This window comes from Olea europaea, unplaced genomic scaffold (genome assembly GCF_002742605.1).
Source record: "Olea europaea var. sylvestris unplaced genomic scaffold, O_europaea_v1 scaffold424, whole genome shotgun sequence".
Classification (NCBI taxonomy): domain Eukaryota; kingdom Viridiplantae; phylum Streptophyta; class Magnoliopsida; order Lamiales; family Oleaceae; genus Olea; species Olea europaea.
Window position 1 is genome coordinate 146705 of NW_019262241.1, and position 17316 is coordinate 164020.

A 17316-nucleotide genomic window follows, 5' to 3' on the forward strand; every position below is an offset into this window, starting at 1 on the left:
ATCATCGACAAAAGATATTTGGGATGTATTAGAGAACAAATACAAAGTCGAAGAAGAAGGTACAAAAAAATTCTTGATGTCAAATTATTTCGATTTTAAATTTCTTGAAAATATTCCTCGTCCCCCAAGTGTATGAATTATAAGTACTCGTCAATAAACTAAAAGCGATTAAGATTGAACTTTCGGAATCTTTCCAAGTAGGAGCAATTATTTCTAATCTCCTGAGGAATTGGAAAGGATATCGAAAGAAGATTCTTCATAGTTCCGAAGATTACTCTTTGAAACAAGTTTTGAAACATCTTTGAATTAAGGAAGAATCGATGGCAAGAGATAAGAGTGAAAACTCTTATGAGGGCACTTCAAAGGCCAATACCATGGAAAAAATGAGCGATCCAACAAATCAAACAAGAGGAGACCTTCTAAAAACTTTAACAAATTTAAGAAGAAGCCCAAAGGAGATTGTTTTATATGTGAAAACCCAAAAAATTTAGCAAAGGTTTGTCGATATTGAAAACAAAACAAGAAATAAGGCAAAGTGAACTCCATTGATGAAGACAGTAGTGTGGCTACTGTTAGCGAAATAAATGCTATCAAGGAAAAAGTTTTCGATTGGTAGTATGTTACATGTGCAACTATGCATGTATCATATGATTAGTCACTCTTAAAGACTTATCATGAATCAAATGGAGAACAAGAGATTTAAATGGATAATGAAGGCCACTCCAAAGTGGTTGGAAAAGGAAATGTTGATATTACCCTCACCTTTGGAAAAATTGTTACCTTAACAAGTAAAATACGTGTTCCTGATATGAATAAAAACTTAGTTAACAGAAATCCCTTGAGAAAATTGGGTATTAAATATGTTTATGATGGAGGCCGTATTAAAATTTATATATTAATAAATAAATAGAGAGAAAAATAAAATTATTTTAAGGAATAATTGTAGCTACGATCCCAACCTTTCAAATATTTGCATCTTTTACCTTCGTCTATCATTTTTGCATCCGGGATCTAAAACCTTTCAAGGGTATGATGCTAGAAAACAAATGAATGAAATCCATCTATAAGTTTGTTAGTTTATCAAGAAATTTGACTTTGATTATATTTTGATCAATTTTATAAAGGTAAATTAGTAACTTTATATTTTTCTCATATTAGATAAATAAAATAATTAAATAAAAAAATCATCTTCTTCCTCCTTCTCCACCCCATCCAAACCCCACCTTCCTATCCTAAAACCAAAATCACTTCCATTAATCGATGACAATAGTCACTACCTTCAATTTTCTTCAATTGTGGCACAAACTTCATGGGAATAAAATTGGTCAAAGTAAAGTCAAGGTCAAATCCCTTGATCAACTAACAGACTTATGGATGGATTTCATCCATTTGTCCTCTAATAACAAGCACTCGAAAAGCTTGGGATCTCCGATACAAAAATTAAAAATTAAGGTAAAAGTCGCCAAAAGTTAAAAAAGAAACAGTAGCTGCAAAGTTCTTTACCTTAATTTAACGTGGTCCCAAGTACGCCATCCTTGGTAAATTATTAATATTTTGGAAAACCCTTGTGGTACATAAAGGGGGCTAGGTGGGCCCGGCAATGTGGGGGGGGGGAGGACACCATTATGTACCCCTTTATGTACCCATAGCATATCCCTAATATTTATTTATCAATGGCCATCAACATCAAAACCTAAGATGCGGCCCTGTTTGACTCTCATTTTTAAAAATTTATTTTTCTCAAATTAATTTTTAATGACATATTTTATGGTACTCACAACTTTTGTTAACTTTTCAGTAATATATCTTATCCAATTTTATCAAAATTTATTAAAAATCCAACTTTTATTCGTAGCAAACATGGCATAATAGACCAATAATTACTTATTTTACTATAAATATTCCTACTTAGTTAGCTTCCACCACGCCAATCCCAAGTTCAAAACCACCACCATAATGGAAACCTCGACATGGACTCCATTTGCAGCAGCATGGCTCACCATATTAGCGCTCTTCCTTTTCTCAAAATTTCATCGCCGGAAAAAACTCAATTTGCCTCCCGGCCCGAAACCATGGCCCATAATTGGAAATCTCAACCTCATAGGACCCCTCCCCCACCGATCAGTACACGAACTATCCCAAAAATATGGCCCCATAATGCACCTCCGCTTCGGCTCCTTCCCTGTGGTGGTCGGCTCATCCGTCGAGATGGCCAAGATTTTCCTTAAAACCATGGACGTCACTTTCGCATCGCGGCCCAAAACCGCTCCCGGAAAGTACATCACCTATAATTACTCCAACATAACCTGGTCCCCTTACGGCCCGTACAACCGCCAAGCCCGAAAAATATGCCTGATGGAATTGTTTAATGCAAAAAGACTTGAATCATACGAATATATTCGGACTGAAGAAATGAATTCCCTTCTCAACGAACTTTTCAAATCCGCAGGAAAGCCCATTTTGTTGAAAGGTTATATTTCGACAGTGAGTTTGAATGTGATTTGTCGAATGGTTTTGGGAAAAAAGTATTCAGATCAATCGGAGATTTCGCCTGAAGAATTTAATAAGATGATGGATGAACTGTTCTTGCTTAGTGGGATTTTTAACATTGGAGATTCGATCCCTTATATTGATTTTCTTGATTTGCAAGGATATGTTAAGAGAATGAAAATTGTAAGCAAGAAATTTGATGGGTTTTTGGAGTCCGTTCTCAATGAACATAATGCTAGGAGGAAAGCAACTGAAAATTATACTAGCAAAGACATGGTGGATGTGCTCTTGGAACTTGCAGAAGATCCTAACTTAGAGGTCAAGTTGGAGAGGCATGGAGTCAAAGCATTTACACTGGTATGTATTCTTAAATAAAAATTCATTACTCTTTACTATTATTCAAAGTTTACTTCGATTTGTTACGACTCTCCCAGGCCGTACCAAAACAGTACTTCATCCCTAGATGTCAAGTGTTGCGCCTCAACTCACATCCCAAATATCGTAGCTAAAATCATTTCCAATAAGTTTATATTTTTTTCCTCTCAGCTATTTCAAGAGGATAGGGACAAGATCTCTGATGAGAGTTATATTAATTTCTATGAGCATCTATGAGTTACAAACACAAACACAAACACAATACTTATAGGAAAGAAATATTTTATACAAACTAAAGACGAAAAACCTATCAGACATTGTAATCTTGATTAATTTGGGGATGATGTTCAGGACATGCTCGCGGGTGGAACTGAAAGCTCGTCTGTGACAGTGGAATGGGCGATTTCGGAGCTCCTAAAGAAGCCGGAAACATTCAAGAAGGCAACCGAGGAGCTTGATCGTGTTATAGGCAAGGATAGACGGGTACAAGAGAAAGATATCCCAAATCTCCCTTACATCAAAAACATAGTTAAAGAAACTATGAGGCTGCACCCCGTGGTACCAATGTTGGTACCCCGGCTAGCACGCGAAGACTGTAAGGTAGCTGGCTACGACATTCAGAAAGAAACCCGAGTGCTCGTAAATGTATGGGCGATTGGAAGAGACCCAAAAATTTGGGAAGATCCAAACGAATTCTGTCCTGAAAGATTTGATAGGAATAATATTGATGTCAAGGGGCAACATTTCGAGCTTTTGCCATTTGGTTCAGGGAGGAGGATGTGCCCTGGATATAGTTTGGGACTGAAGGTTATTGAATCAAGTGTGGCTAATTTATTGCATGGATTCAATTGGAGATTGCCTGAAAATATGAGTCCTGAAGAGTTGAACATGGAAGAAATTTTTGGGCTGACCACTCCACGAAAGTTCCCACTTGCTGCTGTAGTTGAGCCTAGGCTTCCATTGGATCTATATACTCTGTGATTTCTTATTTGTAATCTCTACTATTAAAACTATGAGCAATAATATCATGTATTTAGTCCTGACAAGGTTATTGCCCTATGTTAGGATTGAGTCCTAATCGATCGGTAATAGCTTGAATGAAATCAGAATCACACATATCGCGAATAAAAATAAGTGTGAAGGATGATTAGACTCTTTATTATCAAACATGATATATTAATCCTTAGAAACCCGAATTCCAGGAAATAGATGCACAAGAACATATTAGATTTATAGAAGTTCCCATCAACATGAGACTAAGTCCTCATTCGCAACTACAATAATTCACTATGATAAACAAATTTTATAAATTAAAAAAAAAAAAAAAAACGACTCTCATCCCTATCTTCTCTAATCTATCACTTTTATGACACGCCCATTCTACAATCACTATCAAATATAGCCATGACGCAGCTCAATGGTGATGACCATAGTGAAAATAGCAGTGGATGTCTCAATCTTTGATCTAAATTACAATTTACTCCTTAAATTTTAAGAAATAGTATATACATCTTTATTCTTTCACTTACACCATTAGTCTCTGTGCATAATTTCTTTCTAATCGTAAAAAAATATTGCCTATTCATAATATTTTAATTTATTAGTAACTAATTGAGTTGATTTGTTAAGAGTTTCATGCGGGAAAAGCTAAGAGGAGAAGAGAAATAGACAACAGCATGACTAATAAAAATTAATCATTGCTCTACAGAAATTGTTAATAGGCCTCTGGCATTAAACAATCGAGCTTGGCTCGACCCTTTGACTTGTGAACCCAACATATTAGGTCCTAATTGTAACTGATTATTTCTGTTTCCAAAATCATTATTTATTGAATTATAATTAAAGTCAATGGGAGTGGGTTGGTAGTATAGTCCTTGAAATAGATCAAAGAGAAAAAGTCAGCGCAAAATAGCTCATTGATTGCACATTGAGAGCTCAAGCACTCAAAACAGGCATCTAGCTGCTTGCCTGGCACTTTGGCGGTAGAGGCACCGCTCTCTTGTCGTGAAGATAGCGGTAGAGTGATGTCCAAAATCTTGATTCAATTTTAACACAGTTTTTTAATCTTATTTCATCTCAAACACTACCCATTATAAATATACATGCCATACTTCGTCCAAAGGAGTAGTTGAACATTCTTTTCATTATAGAGATCATTATTTGAAGATCAATTACACATTTCTAAAGATCTCTTATTTTAACTCCAAGATCATTATTTCATAAATTCATCTTGAATCTATTTCCATTGGTTGAGCCTTATTTTAGATCAAGAGAATATCCATTGAAATTCATATACATAAACCTCTTGCCTTAGCCATAGATCAAAACACAAAAGATTATAAGATCATCTATCAAAAGCCCTACCTTCACCTATAAATTTTTAGAGTTCTAAAGTTTGGAGAAGAGGTGCTTGGAGTTCCAACACATCGAAACAATTTTTCCTAGAGATTTTTTATTCCCATGAAGAGTTCTTCAAAGGGTTTTCCTCCATAATCATATCTAGTGTTATTTACTTTATTACTTTGATCTGAATGTTTATGTGATTGTTTAAATTTACGGTTAATTGGATTAATTACTTAATCATCTAAAAACAATAATTAAGTAACTTGTTGCTCGTTATTGATTAATTATGCATATTTACGTTTAAATATTTTCCAACATAATGAATTGAGCCAGTTTTTATTTTATTTTTTGTTTTCAAAAGTTTAATAAATAAGACATAAAAGCAATTTTTTAAAAAGAAATTAATAAGGTAAATTGAAAACAATGTGGCTCATGGAAAAAAATGAGCTCTACTTGACCCATTTACCACCCATAGATCTCTGACGCACCAAGTTATACAATCACTATCAAACATGGTCATGGCGCAACTCACTAGTGATGACCACAACAGTTAAAAGTGTTTAACATAGTCAGGTTCTACTATACGAAGTCTACTACAAAAAGCTCAATTCAGCAAGTGTCCTAAAAATGAAGGGTGTTTAATCAACAACTTAATTACCTTCTAATGTCCTCATACTTAAAAACGAAAAAAAAATTAGAAGTTGTATGACAAAATTGAAGTCAATAAATAGTTGAAGGATGAAATGGCATTTTAGACTATAGTTGGATGACCAAATTGAACTTATGAAAAAGTTGAAGAATGAAATTACTTTTTACCAATGGTTGGATTACCAAATTGAACTTTTGAAAAAGTTGAAGGAAGAAATTGCTTCTAAACAATAGCTGGATTACCGAATTGGACCTTTTGAAAAAAGTTGAAGGATGAAGTTGCTTTTAAATTATAATTGGATGACCAAATTAAACTTACGAAAAACCATGAAAGATAAAATTGATTTTAAAAAATAGAAGGATGATGAAATATAATTAATAGTTGAAGGATGAAATTACATTTAACGGATAGTTGATTACCAAATAGAACTTTTTGAAAAGTTGAATAATGAAATTGCTTTCAAATAATAGATGGATGACCAAATTAAAGTTAATAAATAGTTGAAGGATGAAATGGCTACTAGAGCACAGTTCGATGACCAAATTGAAGTTTTCAAAAAAGTTAAAGTATTTAATTATTTTAAAGAATAGTTAATGACCAAATTGAGGTCGATAAATAGTTGAAACCAAATCGAAGTTTTGAAAATGTTGAAGGATGAAATTGCATTTCAGAATATAGTTTGATTACCAAATTAAACTTTTGAAAAACTAGAAGTAAGAAATTGCCTTTAATTAATAATAGAATGACCAAATTGAAGTTAATAAATAGCTAAAGGATGAAATTGCTTTTAAATAATAGTTGAAGGGCGAAATTGCATCAAATGTATATTTTGATTTCCAAAATGAACTTTTGAAAATGGTCATGGATGAAATTGCTTTTAAATAGTTGTTGGAAGACTTTCAAATAATAGCTGAAGGAACAAAATTGAATCAAATGTATATTTTTATTACCAAATTGAACTTTTGAAAACGTTCATGGATGAAATTGCTTTTAAATAGTAGTTGGAAGACCAAATTGAAGTTAATAAATAGTTGAAGGATGAAATAGGATTTTAGACTATAGTAGGATGACCAAATTGAACTTTTTGAAATGTTGAAGGATGAAATTACTTTTGACCAATAGTTTGATTGCCAAATTGAAAAAATTGAAGGATTAAATTGCTTTTGTCCAGCATTTGAATTACTAAATTGAACTTTTGAAAATATTGAAGGATAAAATTGCTTTTAAATAATAATTGGATGATCAAATTGAACTAAGAAAAAAGATGAAATTGCTTTAAATAAAAGATGGATGGCCAAATTAAAGTTAATAAATAGTTGAAGGATTAAATTGCTATTGGAGTATAGTTAGATGACCAAATTGAAGTGTTCAAAAAGTTGAAATATTTAATTATTTTAAAAAGTAGTTTGATGACCAAATTGAGGTAAATAAATAGTTGAAACCAAATTGAAGTTTTGAAAAATGTTGAAGGATGAAATTGAATTTTAGAATATAGCCTGATTAAACTTTTGAAAAAGTTGAAGTGGTAAAATGCTTTTAATTAATAGTTGAATAACCAAATTGAAGTTAGTAAATAGCTAAAGGATGAAATTGCATTTTAAAATATAGTTGGATGACCAAATTGAAGTTTGAAAAAATTGGACAGTGAAATTGCTTTTAATTAATAATTGAAGGATGAAATTTCATCAAATGTATAGCGAAATTACCAAATTGAACTTTTGAAAACGTTGATGGATGAGATTGCTTTTAAAAAGTACTTGGATGACCAAATTGAAGTTAAATAAAAAGTCGAAAGATGGAATAGCAAAGTATGAAATTGAAGGATAAATTTCTTGTAAATAATAGTAGGATGACCAAAATAGACTTTCAAAAGTTGCAGGATGAAATTGCTTTTGAACAATAGTTGTATTACTAAATTGAACTTATAAGTTTAATGGTGAAATTTTGAACTTTGGTAAAATGGAAGGATGTAATTGGTTTTAAACAATAGTTGGATCACCAAATTGAAGTTTTGAAAATGTTTAAGGGTGAAATTGTTTTAAACAATATTTTGATTGCTAAATTGAAATTGTTGAAGTATGAAATTGGTTTCAAATGATAGCTAAATGACCAAATTGAAGTTAATAAATAGTTAAAGCATAAAAATGCACTTTAGATCATTGATGGATGACCAAATTGAAGTTTGAAAAAATGAAGAGAATAACACTTTAGACTATAGTTGGATGAAAAAAATTAAAATTAATAACTGGATTACCAAATTAAAAAGTTGAAAAGTTGAGGGGTGAAATTGCTTTTCTAATATAATTGGAGGACAAAATTGAACTATTAGAAAAGTTGAAGGACAAAATTGGTTTTAAATAATAATTAAAAGATGGAATTGAACTTTTGAAAAGTTGAAGGATGAAATTTGGTTTTGAAAATATGGTTGAATTACCAAATTGAGATTTTGAAAAGTTTAGGGATGAAATTGCTTTCTAAAAATAGTTGAATAACCAAATTCAGATTTTGATAAGTTGAAGGAAAAAATTGCTTTTCAAATATAGTTCGATGACCTAATTGATCTTTTCGAAAAGTGAAAGGATGTAATACTTTTAAATAATAGTTGGATGATCAAATTCTTTTGGTAAAGTTAGGAGTGTCAATGAGCCGAGTCGAGCCAGCTCGTGAATCGAAAAATCGGGTCTTGGGCTAGGCTTAAGACGAGCAAAAGCTCAACTAAAAAATCGAGGTTCGACCCAAGGTTTCGACTCGATTTTTTCTTCTTCTTCTTCCATTATGAAGGCCAACTACCTTTTAGAGGCTGCTACCTATTATTATTTTTTTTTTCAAGTCGGCTTGGGGCTCGGCCTGAAATCCCAAGATGGGGCTCAGCCTAAGCCTAGGCTTGGTGAAATCGAGCCTCGAGCCAGGCTGGCTCGTGCTTTTTGCTGTCCAGTCCACAAGCCGATTTGCCATCCCTAAGTAAAGTCGAAGGGGAACATTCCTTTTTAAATAATAGTTGGATTACCACATTGAACTTTTAGAAAGTTGAAGGATGAAATCGCTTTTGAAATATAGTTAGTCATCCAAATTGAATTTTAGAAATGTTATAGGATGAAATTGCATTTCAAATATAGTTGCATGGTCAAATTGAACTTTTATAATAGTAGAAGCATGGTCAAATTGAACTTTTATAATAGTAGAAGGATGAAATTACTTTAAAATAAAATACTAGGATGACCAAATTGAACTTTTAAAAAGTTGAAGGATGAATTGCTTTTCAGAAATAGTTGGACTACCAAATTGAAATTTTATAAAGTTGAAGGAACCCTAATCCCTAAAATTATAAAACCCTAAATATTTAAACTCTGAAACCTAAACCTTAAACTCTAAAACCATAAACCTATTTGTCCATTTGCTTCATTGTGAGGGAAGTAGTATGTTCTCATTTATAGATTTCATCAATTGCTATCTCATATATAACCACGATATTCCTTTTTAATAAGTGAGGGTGTATCAATAAAATTAGTGGAGGTACCGCTCTCCTTAAAAAGAAAAAAAATGGAAAAGGAAAAAAAAAAAAAGAGAGAGAAAGAAAAAACCCCTAAACCCTAAACCTTCAACTTCTCAATTTCGTCCTTATTATATTCAAAAAATTAATTTGGTTATCCAACTATTATTTAAAGCAATTTAATCCTTCAAATTTTTCAAAAGTTAAATTTGGTAATTCAGCTATACATTAAGTTCAATTTAGTCATCCAATTAATATTTAAATGCAACTTGATCTTTCAACTCTTCCAAAAATTCAATCTCGTTATCCAACTATTGGTCAAATGTAATTTCATCTCCCAAACTTTTCACAACCAAGAGGGATATTTTTTTTAATACATAATTATAATTTGATGTATTTCCTTGATTTAACCAACTTCTATTAAAGTATCAATTTAAAACGTTTAGAATATATTGAAGAGATTCTTTAAATATAAGATGTTCTTTATCTAAAATAAGTCAATCATTTAAAATTATACTCCAAAAACTCTTTCAATTAATATTTTAATTTAGAGAGTGAGTTTGACTCTCCAAATTTAGAGAGTTACACACACTCTCTATAATTAGATGCATTCAAAGTATACCAATTTTTTAGGGAGGAAAATAATATAATAATTTGGATGGAAGTTAATGGAAATAAAAAATAAGGAAAAATAGTAAATATTTGTTGGGAGTAGTAAAATCAAAGTTTTTTTTCGCTATAATGATTGACTTATGGTGTAATTCAACCCTTTAGAACGCTTCTGATGACTTACAATCAAGGAGCACCAATCCTTATACAACATAGAATTTTATGGGACCTCTATATGACCCACAAATTTAAAGATTAATGAGTTTATAATTTGAACTTCTCTCTCAATAAATGATTCAATCAAAATTAAATAAAAGAGAAAAAGGGCTAACACTTTAATAGATAGTAATGAATGAAACTCAAGTGTTAAGTAAGAAAGCTTTGATGAAAAAGATGATTTCCAAAAGTTAATTCAATCGATCAAAGGTTTTCAAAGTGAATTTTTGAAAGAAAGTTAACTGAGATGTAAGCTCAGAGTATTGCTCAAGATATTTTTCGCTTCAACGTTCTCAAAGGGTGTTATAATGAATGCAAGAAGTGGTATTTATAGAGTTCAAAACGAAAAAAAAAATGTATTTGCGGATGACTCATCCGGTTGACCATTAGATTTTTCCTGTCTACCACTACCTTGGGCCAGTCGACAGTCCCTCCAGCTAGTTGACCATCGGCATTTTTCGATATTTTTGCATTTTTGTACAATTTGACCCGATTTGAAAGTTTTGAAAGGCATGAACATTTATAGGGTATTTTTAACTAATTTCTCAAGATAAAAATATATTTTTCAAGTCAAAATATCTTTTTAATGTCATTTTTAAATTTGATCAAAACGTTGCATTCGAATGACTTTTAATGCACAAAAATTATTTTTAATGCATAAAAGGATTTTGAGTTTCAACATTCATTTTCAAATATCAAAGCGTTAGTACCTTTGCATTTTATCTAAGAAATTAAGTCTTTGATCTTCCTCCAAAATTTGGCTATTAAGTTCTTAGATCTTGCCCTACTTCGTAAGTCCGATTTGTGACGATAGCTTTTCATCTTTTGACGATCATCGATCAACTTTTCATCGCATGCTTTGAAAAACTATAATCACTTAAATTCAAATTCTTAGTAAACAAGATTAACTTTGTTACCATAAGTCGACAAACTCTACCCAAATCTTTATATATTTGTATTAGATTCAAAGTTCATCAAATATTTGTATTAGTTAAATTGACAATTCTTTTGTGGGTGAGTCTTTATAATAAAATCGTAAACAAGAATTAGGGTTTGACATTGCTAATATTATTGGAATTAGGGTGAAAGCTTTGAAATTTGGTTAGTTAAGGTTGGAATTATGCGATTCCAACAATAGCTCTATACGCAAGTGCACTGAGCAACGTGTACTTTGCACCCTACGATTTTGATTTCAATGGTTAGTTAATGTTGCCGACGTCAGCTTCAACCTTTGTATCATCGTTGCAAAAACCTATGAACGATGGGCTTTCGGCCCTCATTCTTTTCTCCATTAGTGAAATCCTCGAGTTATTCAAGTGGAGTAGAAGAATTGTGGTCATTATGGCATGAAAGAAACGAAGAATTGGGGTCATCTTTTCAATACTCGTCTTTGAAGTGAGATCAGGGTCATCATTGCCCGATTTCATGCTCCAGCACCCATGTAGTTCGATTAGGTCGAGTTCTAAGAGCCCAACTATGAGATCTATGATTGGAGATTTGAGAATTTCTAGGGAAGTGCAAGATTGTTTGACGGATTTATTAGGCACGCCATGGGTTCATGCGCATGATTCTTCATCAGGTTTTCAAGTGAAGGGTTTCAATCCATCACCTTCATCAACTATTTTCAGTGATAAGCTCACATTTAACATGGAAGTTAATTTTGTGGAGAAGTTGGAATGCCGCACGTAAAATATAAGCTCAAACCTAAAATCATCGATATCTACGAAAATCAACCTCTAAATTGGAAAAATCATAGAAAAATAGAAAGGAAAAGGATGAAATTTTCCACAAATACACCAACAAAATCCTTTCATTCTTCAAAGCTCTTAAAAAAGATCGAGGCTACCCAATATTGAAAGCTCTGGAAAAAGATCGAAGAAGTCTTCCTGTAATAAAAAAAAAAAAAAAAAAAAAAAAAAATAATAATAATAATAATAATAATTATTATTATTATTATTATTATTATTATAATATAGGCTTTTCTTTTATGTTTTGGACTCCTTGTTTAATTGGTTTCCTAAATTTGTTATTTTAAGACTGTATAGTATTCTCTTTGCATAGATTGTGAAAGTAACAACCATAATTATCATTTTCTAGCTAAATAAACTCTCACTTGCAAGTTCTAATCATCGTAGTTCATTGTCTATCTCACTTTTATTTGAATTTCGTGATTAGGTTTAATTTAAAATTTATAATGTAAATAATTAACATTTATGAAGTTTCTTTACGATGATTTTGTTATTGTGATTGGAAACATGTTTGAAAATAACATCGTTGAACTTGAGAGGAAATTGATTGTATCAATACATACGATAAATTAGTTTTGAATCAATTAAAATGATGCATGTAAGATGTTTAACCAACGGAGAATCTGAAGAAGTGATAACTTTTCTCAAAAAAGTCGCACTATCTCATTGAAACAATTAACTAGATAAATACTTGTGCATTATTGAAAATTTAAAAGTACTAATTCAAGCTTTATTTTTATGATAATACATATGAAAAAGAAAATTTTAAATCAAATACATTGATGCATACAAGGTGTTTGTTCAAGGATTATGTGAATTCTGTTACTTTTCTATTGATCTGTCACTTTTCTAAAAAAAAGTCACAAATCTTATTGGAGCAATCAACTAGATGTGTACGTGTGTGTGTTTTTCGAATGTTGAACATACGAATGCAAGCCTTGACTTATGTAAATACATATGAAAAAGAAGACTTTAAATTAATCACATTGATGCATGCAAGATGCTTGCTCAATGAAAATTTGAATTCTGTCACTTTCTAAGGGGAAAAAAAAGTCACAGTATCTCATTGAAACAATTAATTAGATGCATATTACTCTGTCACTTTAAAAAAAAAAATCTTCGCACAATTTCTTTGTAATCTTTTTGTAGGTATGGATAAAATTAATGTCTTCATTTGTTATGGAGCTAAATGGACACAAGATAATGAATATACAAATGAAAAAATGGTCAAAATTGTTTTCCGATAGATTGCACGTACAACAACCTTGAGTGCATGATATTTTTTTATGGTGAAACTAAGTGCAACAACACAGAGAATAAAAATACAATATAGAGTGAAGAAAAACATACTTTTAATAGAGATTTTAGATGATGTTCTCTAACATTTTATTTGGAGCTCAAGAGAAATGATAAAGATCTTGAAAGGTTTTCATTGTGCATAGATATGACAACGGTATAAAAAAGTCACGAAATTGAATTTGTGAAGATGTAACTGATAATGTAACTACAATTTTGTAAAGCTGTAACCAATAATTCAATGACATTAGTTAAGAAATTATCTAGTATTGAAGAAATTGCTAATAATGTATATAATAGTATATCGAGAGTTGAATAAACGACGAATGAATGACAAAGTGACATCATTTCAGTAATCATTAGGGATGGAATTTCAAAAGATAAAGTGTTCAGGAACTAGACATTGGTTAAGGGAAGTATTTCGATATACACGACACACAATAACTTTCAATTCAAAGAAAGTAAGTTGGACAAGAAAGAATATGTGTTGAAATGTATTGATGATAAGTATAAATAGATTTTAAGGCTTCAAGACTTGGTGGTACAGATATGTTCAAGGTAAGGTATATTAAAAATGATCTTATATGCTCAAATAACATCATTTTGAGAAATCATCGTCCAGCAACTAACTCAACAGTAGGAGATCATATACAAGTATCTCTTTTAATGAAAACAACATACACTTCTGTATACACTAGAAGTGACATAATGAATCATATGGAGTATCGATAAGTTATGGGAAAGCTTGGAGATCTAAAGAGAAGGCATTGGAATTAGTGAGAGAAGATCCCACAGAGTCATATGAAAAATTTTCAGAATACTTGTACGTGATAAAACAAATAAATCCTGGATCAATTACAAAAATTGAGATATATCAGGACAATACATTCAAGTAAGATGCCAACAACAATATCTTCATATTAGCATTTGGACTTGGTGATTTAGAAACTAATGATTCATAAGAGTGGTTCTTAATTATATTAAAAGAAGCTTGTATTAAGCGAGAAGGATTATGTATAATCTCATATGGACATGCAATTCACAAAGTGTATGAAAATGCAATGCATGGTCTATGTTTCTATCACTTTTTAAATAACTTGAAGTTGTATTTTGGTGGGAAGAAAAATGGAAAGAATATTGCAGAACATTTCAATACAGGGATTCAATCACATTTAGTATATTGTCATTGTAAACTTCTATAACAGTTGATGTGACTTTTTATTTAAAAAGTTATGTCAATGTTGATAAATAAAAAGTAACATTTTGTTACTTTTTTTGTAAAAAGTGGTTAAAAAGTGAAAGAAAGTCACTTTTTTTTCGGTTAAATATATATCAATATTTTGAATCTTCTTTGTGCAGAAAGATATTGGTTATGAAAAGGGCCAAGGGCTTACATGACAAACAACATAATTTCTAAAATGACTTCAAATATAGTTGAATTAGAAAATTCAATAATAAAAGGTTGTCTAATAAAGCTTTTATTGGATTCATTAAGATACTTGTTATAAGAATGATTTATAAAGCATATAAATGATATACGCATAACATTCACAACATGTGCCACAAAACAAAAGAAAAAATTAAGAGAATAGTCTTTGGAGTCAAATAAAATGAAGGTAAAAGTTATAAACCTGCTGTTTTGTAGTTATTGTATGTCAGGATTTAGTTATGACAAGATTTGCAGCCTCTAATACTTTAAATCTTCGTTTAATATAAAATAGGTACAAATTTATTGATAGAGTATTTTGTTGCATTATGCATGTAGGTATCAACTTCAAGTTCAATATTGTAACAAGTTAATGATGGTTTGTGCCTTGTATTTGCTGAAAATGGAAGAAAGAACATGCACATCCGACCAATTCCAAGTAGTATAATATACAACAGATATGTATATTCAAACATATAGTGGAACAATTTTTCCACTTAGAGATCACAATGACTGGAATGTACCGATGAAGTAAAAGCAAGAATATGCTTGGCTCTTAATTCAAAAAGAAAATCTGGACAATCTAAAGAAAAAAGAATAACATCAAAATGAGAGAAAAATTAAAGTAAAAAATGTGGAAGATGTGGGAATAATGGCCACAATCGTAGATCCTGTCAAAATCCAAGAAATGTGAAAAAGAAACTACAAAAGAAAAGGAAGTTGGAAGACATATGAAGCTAGATTATTTGATTTGATTTGATTTTTTTTAATTTTTAATTTATTATTATTATATTTTTTGTAGAATGTTTTCAATTCAAATATCTAAGCATTAATAAAATACATTAGGTAACATGTCAATTTCGAAGTTTATTATGTATGTGACTTTGTTAAAAAGTGACGACAGATTTCAATGGATATGACTTTGTCAAAAATATTTTGTTGTGCGCATGTGTATGTGACAATGGATATTATACTCCATTGCCGTTGGATTCTCAGTTAGAAACATTGTTACTTAATAAATCGACCAGGTTCTAAAATCCTCCGTTGAGCCTTTTAGCACGAATACAAAATATCAAATTACTAAGACTTTGTTAAAAATGTGACATTATGTCAATTTTTTTGACATACAAGAAGCTAGCATGTTAAAAACTACGAACATTTTATAGTTAGGTAACATATTTCTATTCTTGAACACTAGTACTAATATTGATTGGTCACATCAACAATATCCCTACTCCATTGACATTGTAAAGAAAACATGTTCATTCACAAAAACACATCTTTAGAAAACATACTTAAACACGTAATGTCACTTTTTGTTAAATGGTTATGCCATGCCTTACCGATACTTCCTCTTTCTAAACCTTTCTAGAACAATAAATGTATTGTAATATCGAACAGACAGTGATATAGAGTACTTTGACCTTCAAGTAATACGAACCTTGATTATGCCGATTGGTATACAAGCTGCAAGCATGTTACAAAAAAAGTGATATACAAGTTGCTAGTATGTTAGACGCTACAAATATTTTATAGTTAGGTCCTAGTACAAATACTAATCAGTTATGTTACCAATATCCCTGCTCCATTGATCTTGTAAAGAAAACATGTTCAAAACTTCAAAAATTAACAATTTAAGTTGTGATGCCACTATCCACATAATCACTTTTTCTTAAGTCGGTCATTACATACAAGATATCAATTATCAACCAACTAATGTATATTCACAAAATATTCTAACTAATTAGTCATTACGTAACAAGACATGTCATTGCTTCTTCAAAATCATCTACTTCTCTATCATATCAATATATCACTAATTTGTCTCCTTTGACACCCATTAATTGACTGTATCATATTCCTCATCTTCTTTTTTCTTTCTCTAGACATATAATTGAAAGTCAAGTTTATTCTAATATGTGAAATGTTAAATTCCTTTTGCATTACATTTAACTTTCTGTTAATGAAGTACCGAGCATACTTAATTACATATATTCTATAATCTTTATTGCATGCAAAAAAGAAAAAGAATTTAGACAATTAAATACCTGAATGTCAAATGAAAAAAAAATCTCTAGAAAGCTATCTAACCTGTTATTCTATTGTGAAAGTTTTGGAACCATTTTTACAAACAATGGTTTCAAAACATCTTTTTCTGAAAAATATCTTCCCTCAAAGAAGCCAGTATAAAAAAGAATATGAGGAATTATATCAAAAAATGGTTTAAAAGCCTCAAGTACTAAAGCCTTCCTAACAACCTTGTGGTACGAATTATAAACACTTAAGGCACATATGTTGAATGTCGAAATGACATAAAAATCAAAAGGCTGAATTGGACATTCTCATTAGCATAAGGACATGTTTAACAAGGCTCCAACTTGTATTCAATGGCATATGCAACCCGATAATATATGAAAGAAAAGAAGTCTATTTTTTTAGAGCAGACTTATCTTGGCAAAAATCAGTATACATACTTCATTTGGTTATCAAATGGAAAGTCTGTGATTGTAACCCTTATGCTTATACCATGCCCATGTCCTCACATATTCCTCAAGTAATAGAAACAAACAATGATATGCTACAAAAAAAAAAAAAAAAAAAAAAAAAACCAAAAAAAAAAAAAAAAAAAAAAAAAAAAAAAAAAAAAAAATAAAAAAAAAAATAAAAAAAAAAA

The 17316-nt window shown here is 30.9% G+C and overlaps 1 protein-coding gene across 1 annotated transcript; it reads left to right on the top strand.

The window, feature by feature from the left end:
• Window positions 1-1926: 1926 nt before the first annotated feature.
• LOC111387769 (cytochrome P450 71A1-like) lies at window positions 1927-4015 on the top strand. Its single transcript, XM_023012356.1, has 2 exons — window positions 1927-2847; window positions 3217-4015. Exons 1-2 carry the CDS (start codon window positions 1957-1959, stop codon window positions 3844-3846), a joined length of 1521 nt encoding a protein of 506 aa, XP_022868124.1. The 5' UTR covers window positions 1927-1956; the 3' UTR covers window positions 3847-4015.
• Window positions 4016-17316: the final 13301 nt, after the last annotated feature.

Excerpts from the sequence above, each read along its gene's own strand:
- LOC111387769 (XM_023012356.1), top strand. The coding sequence starts at position 1,957 with ATGGAAACCTCGACATGGACTCCATTTGCAGCAGCATGGCTCACCATA. Across the intron at positions 2,848-3,216 it reads GAGTCAAAGCATTTACACTG|GACATGCTCGCGGGTGGAAC; the intron begins GTATGTATTCTT and ends GATGATGTTCAG.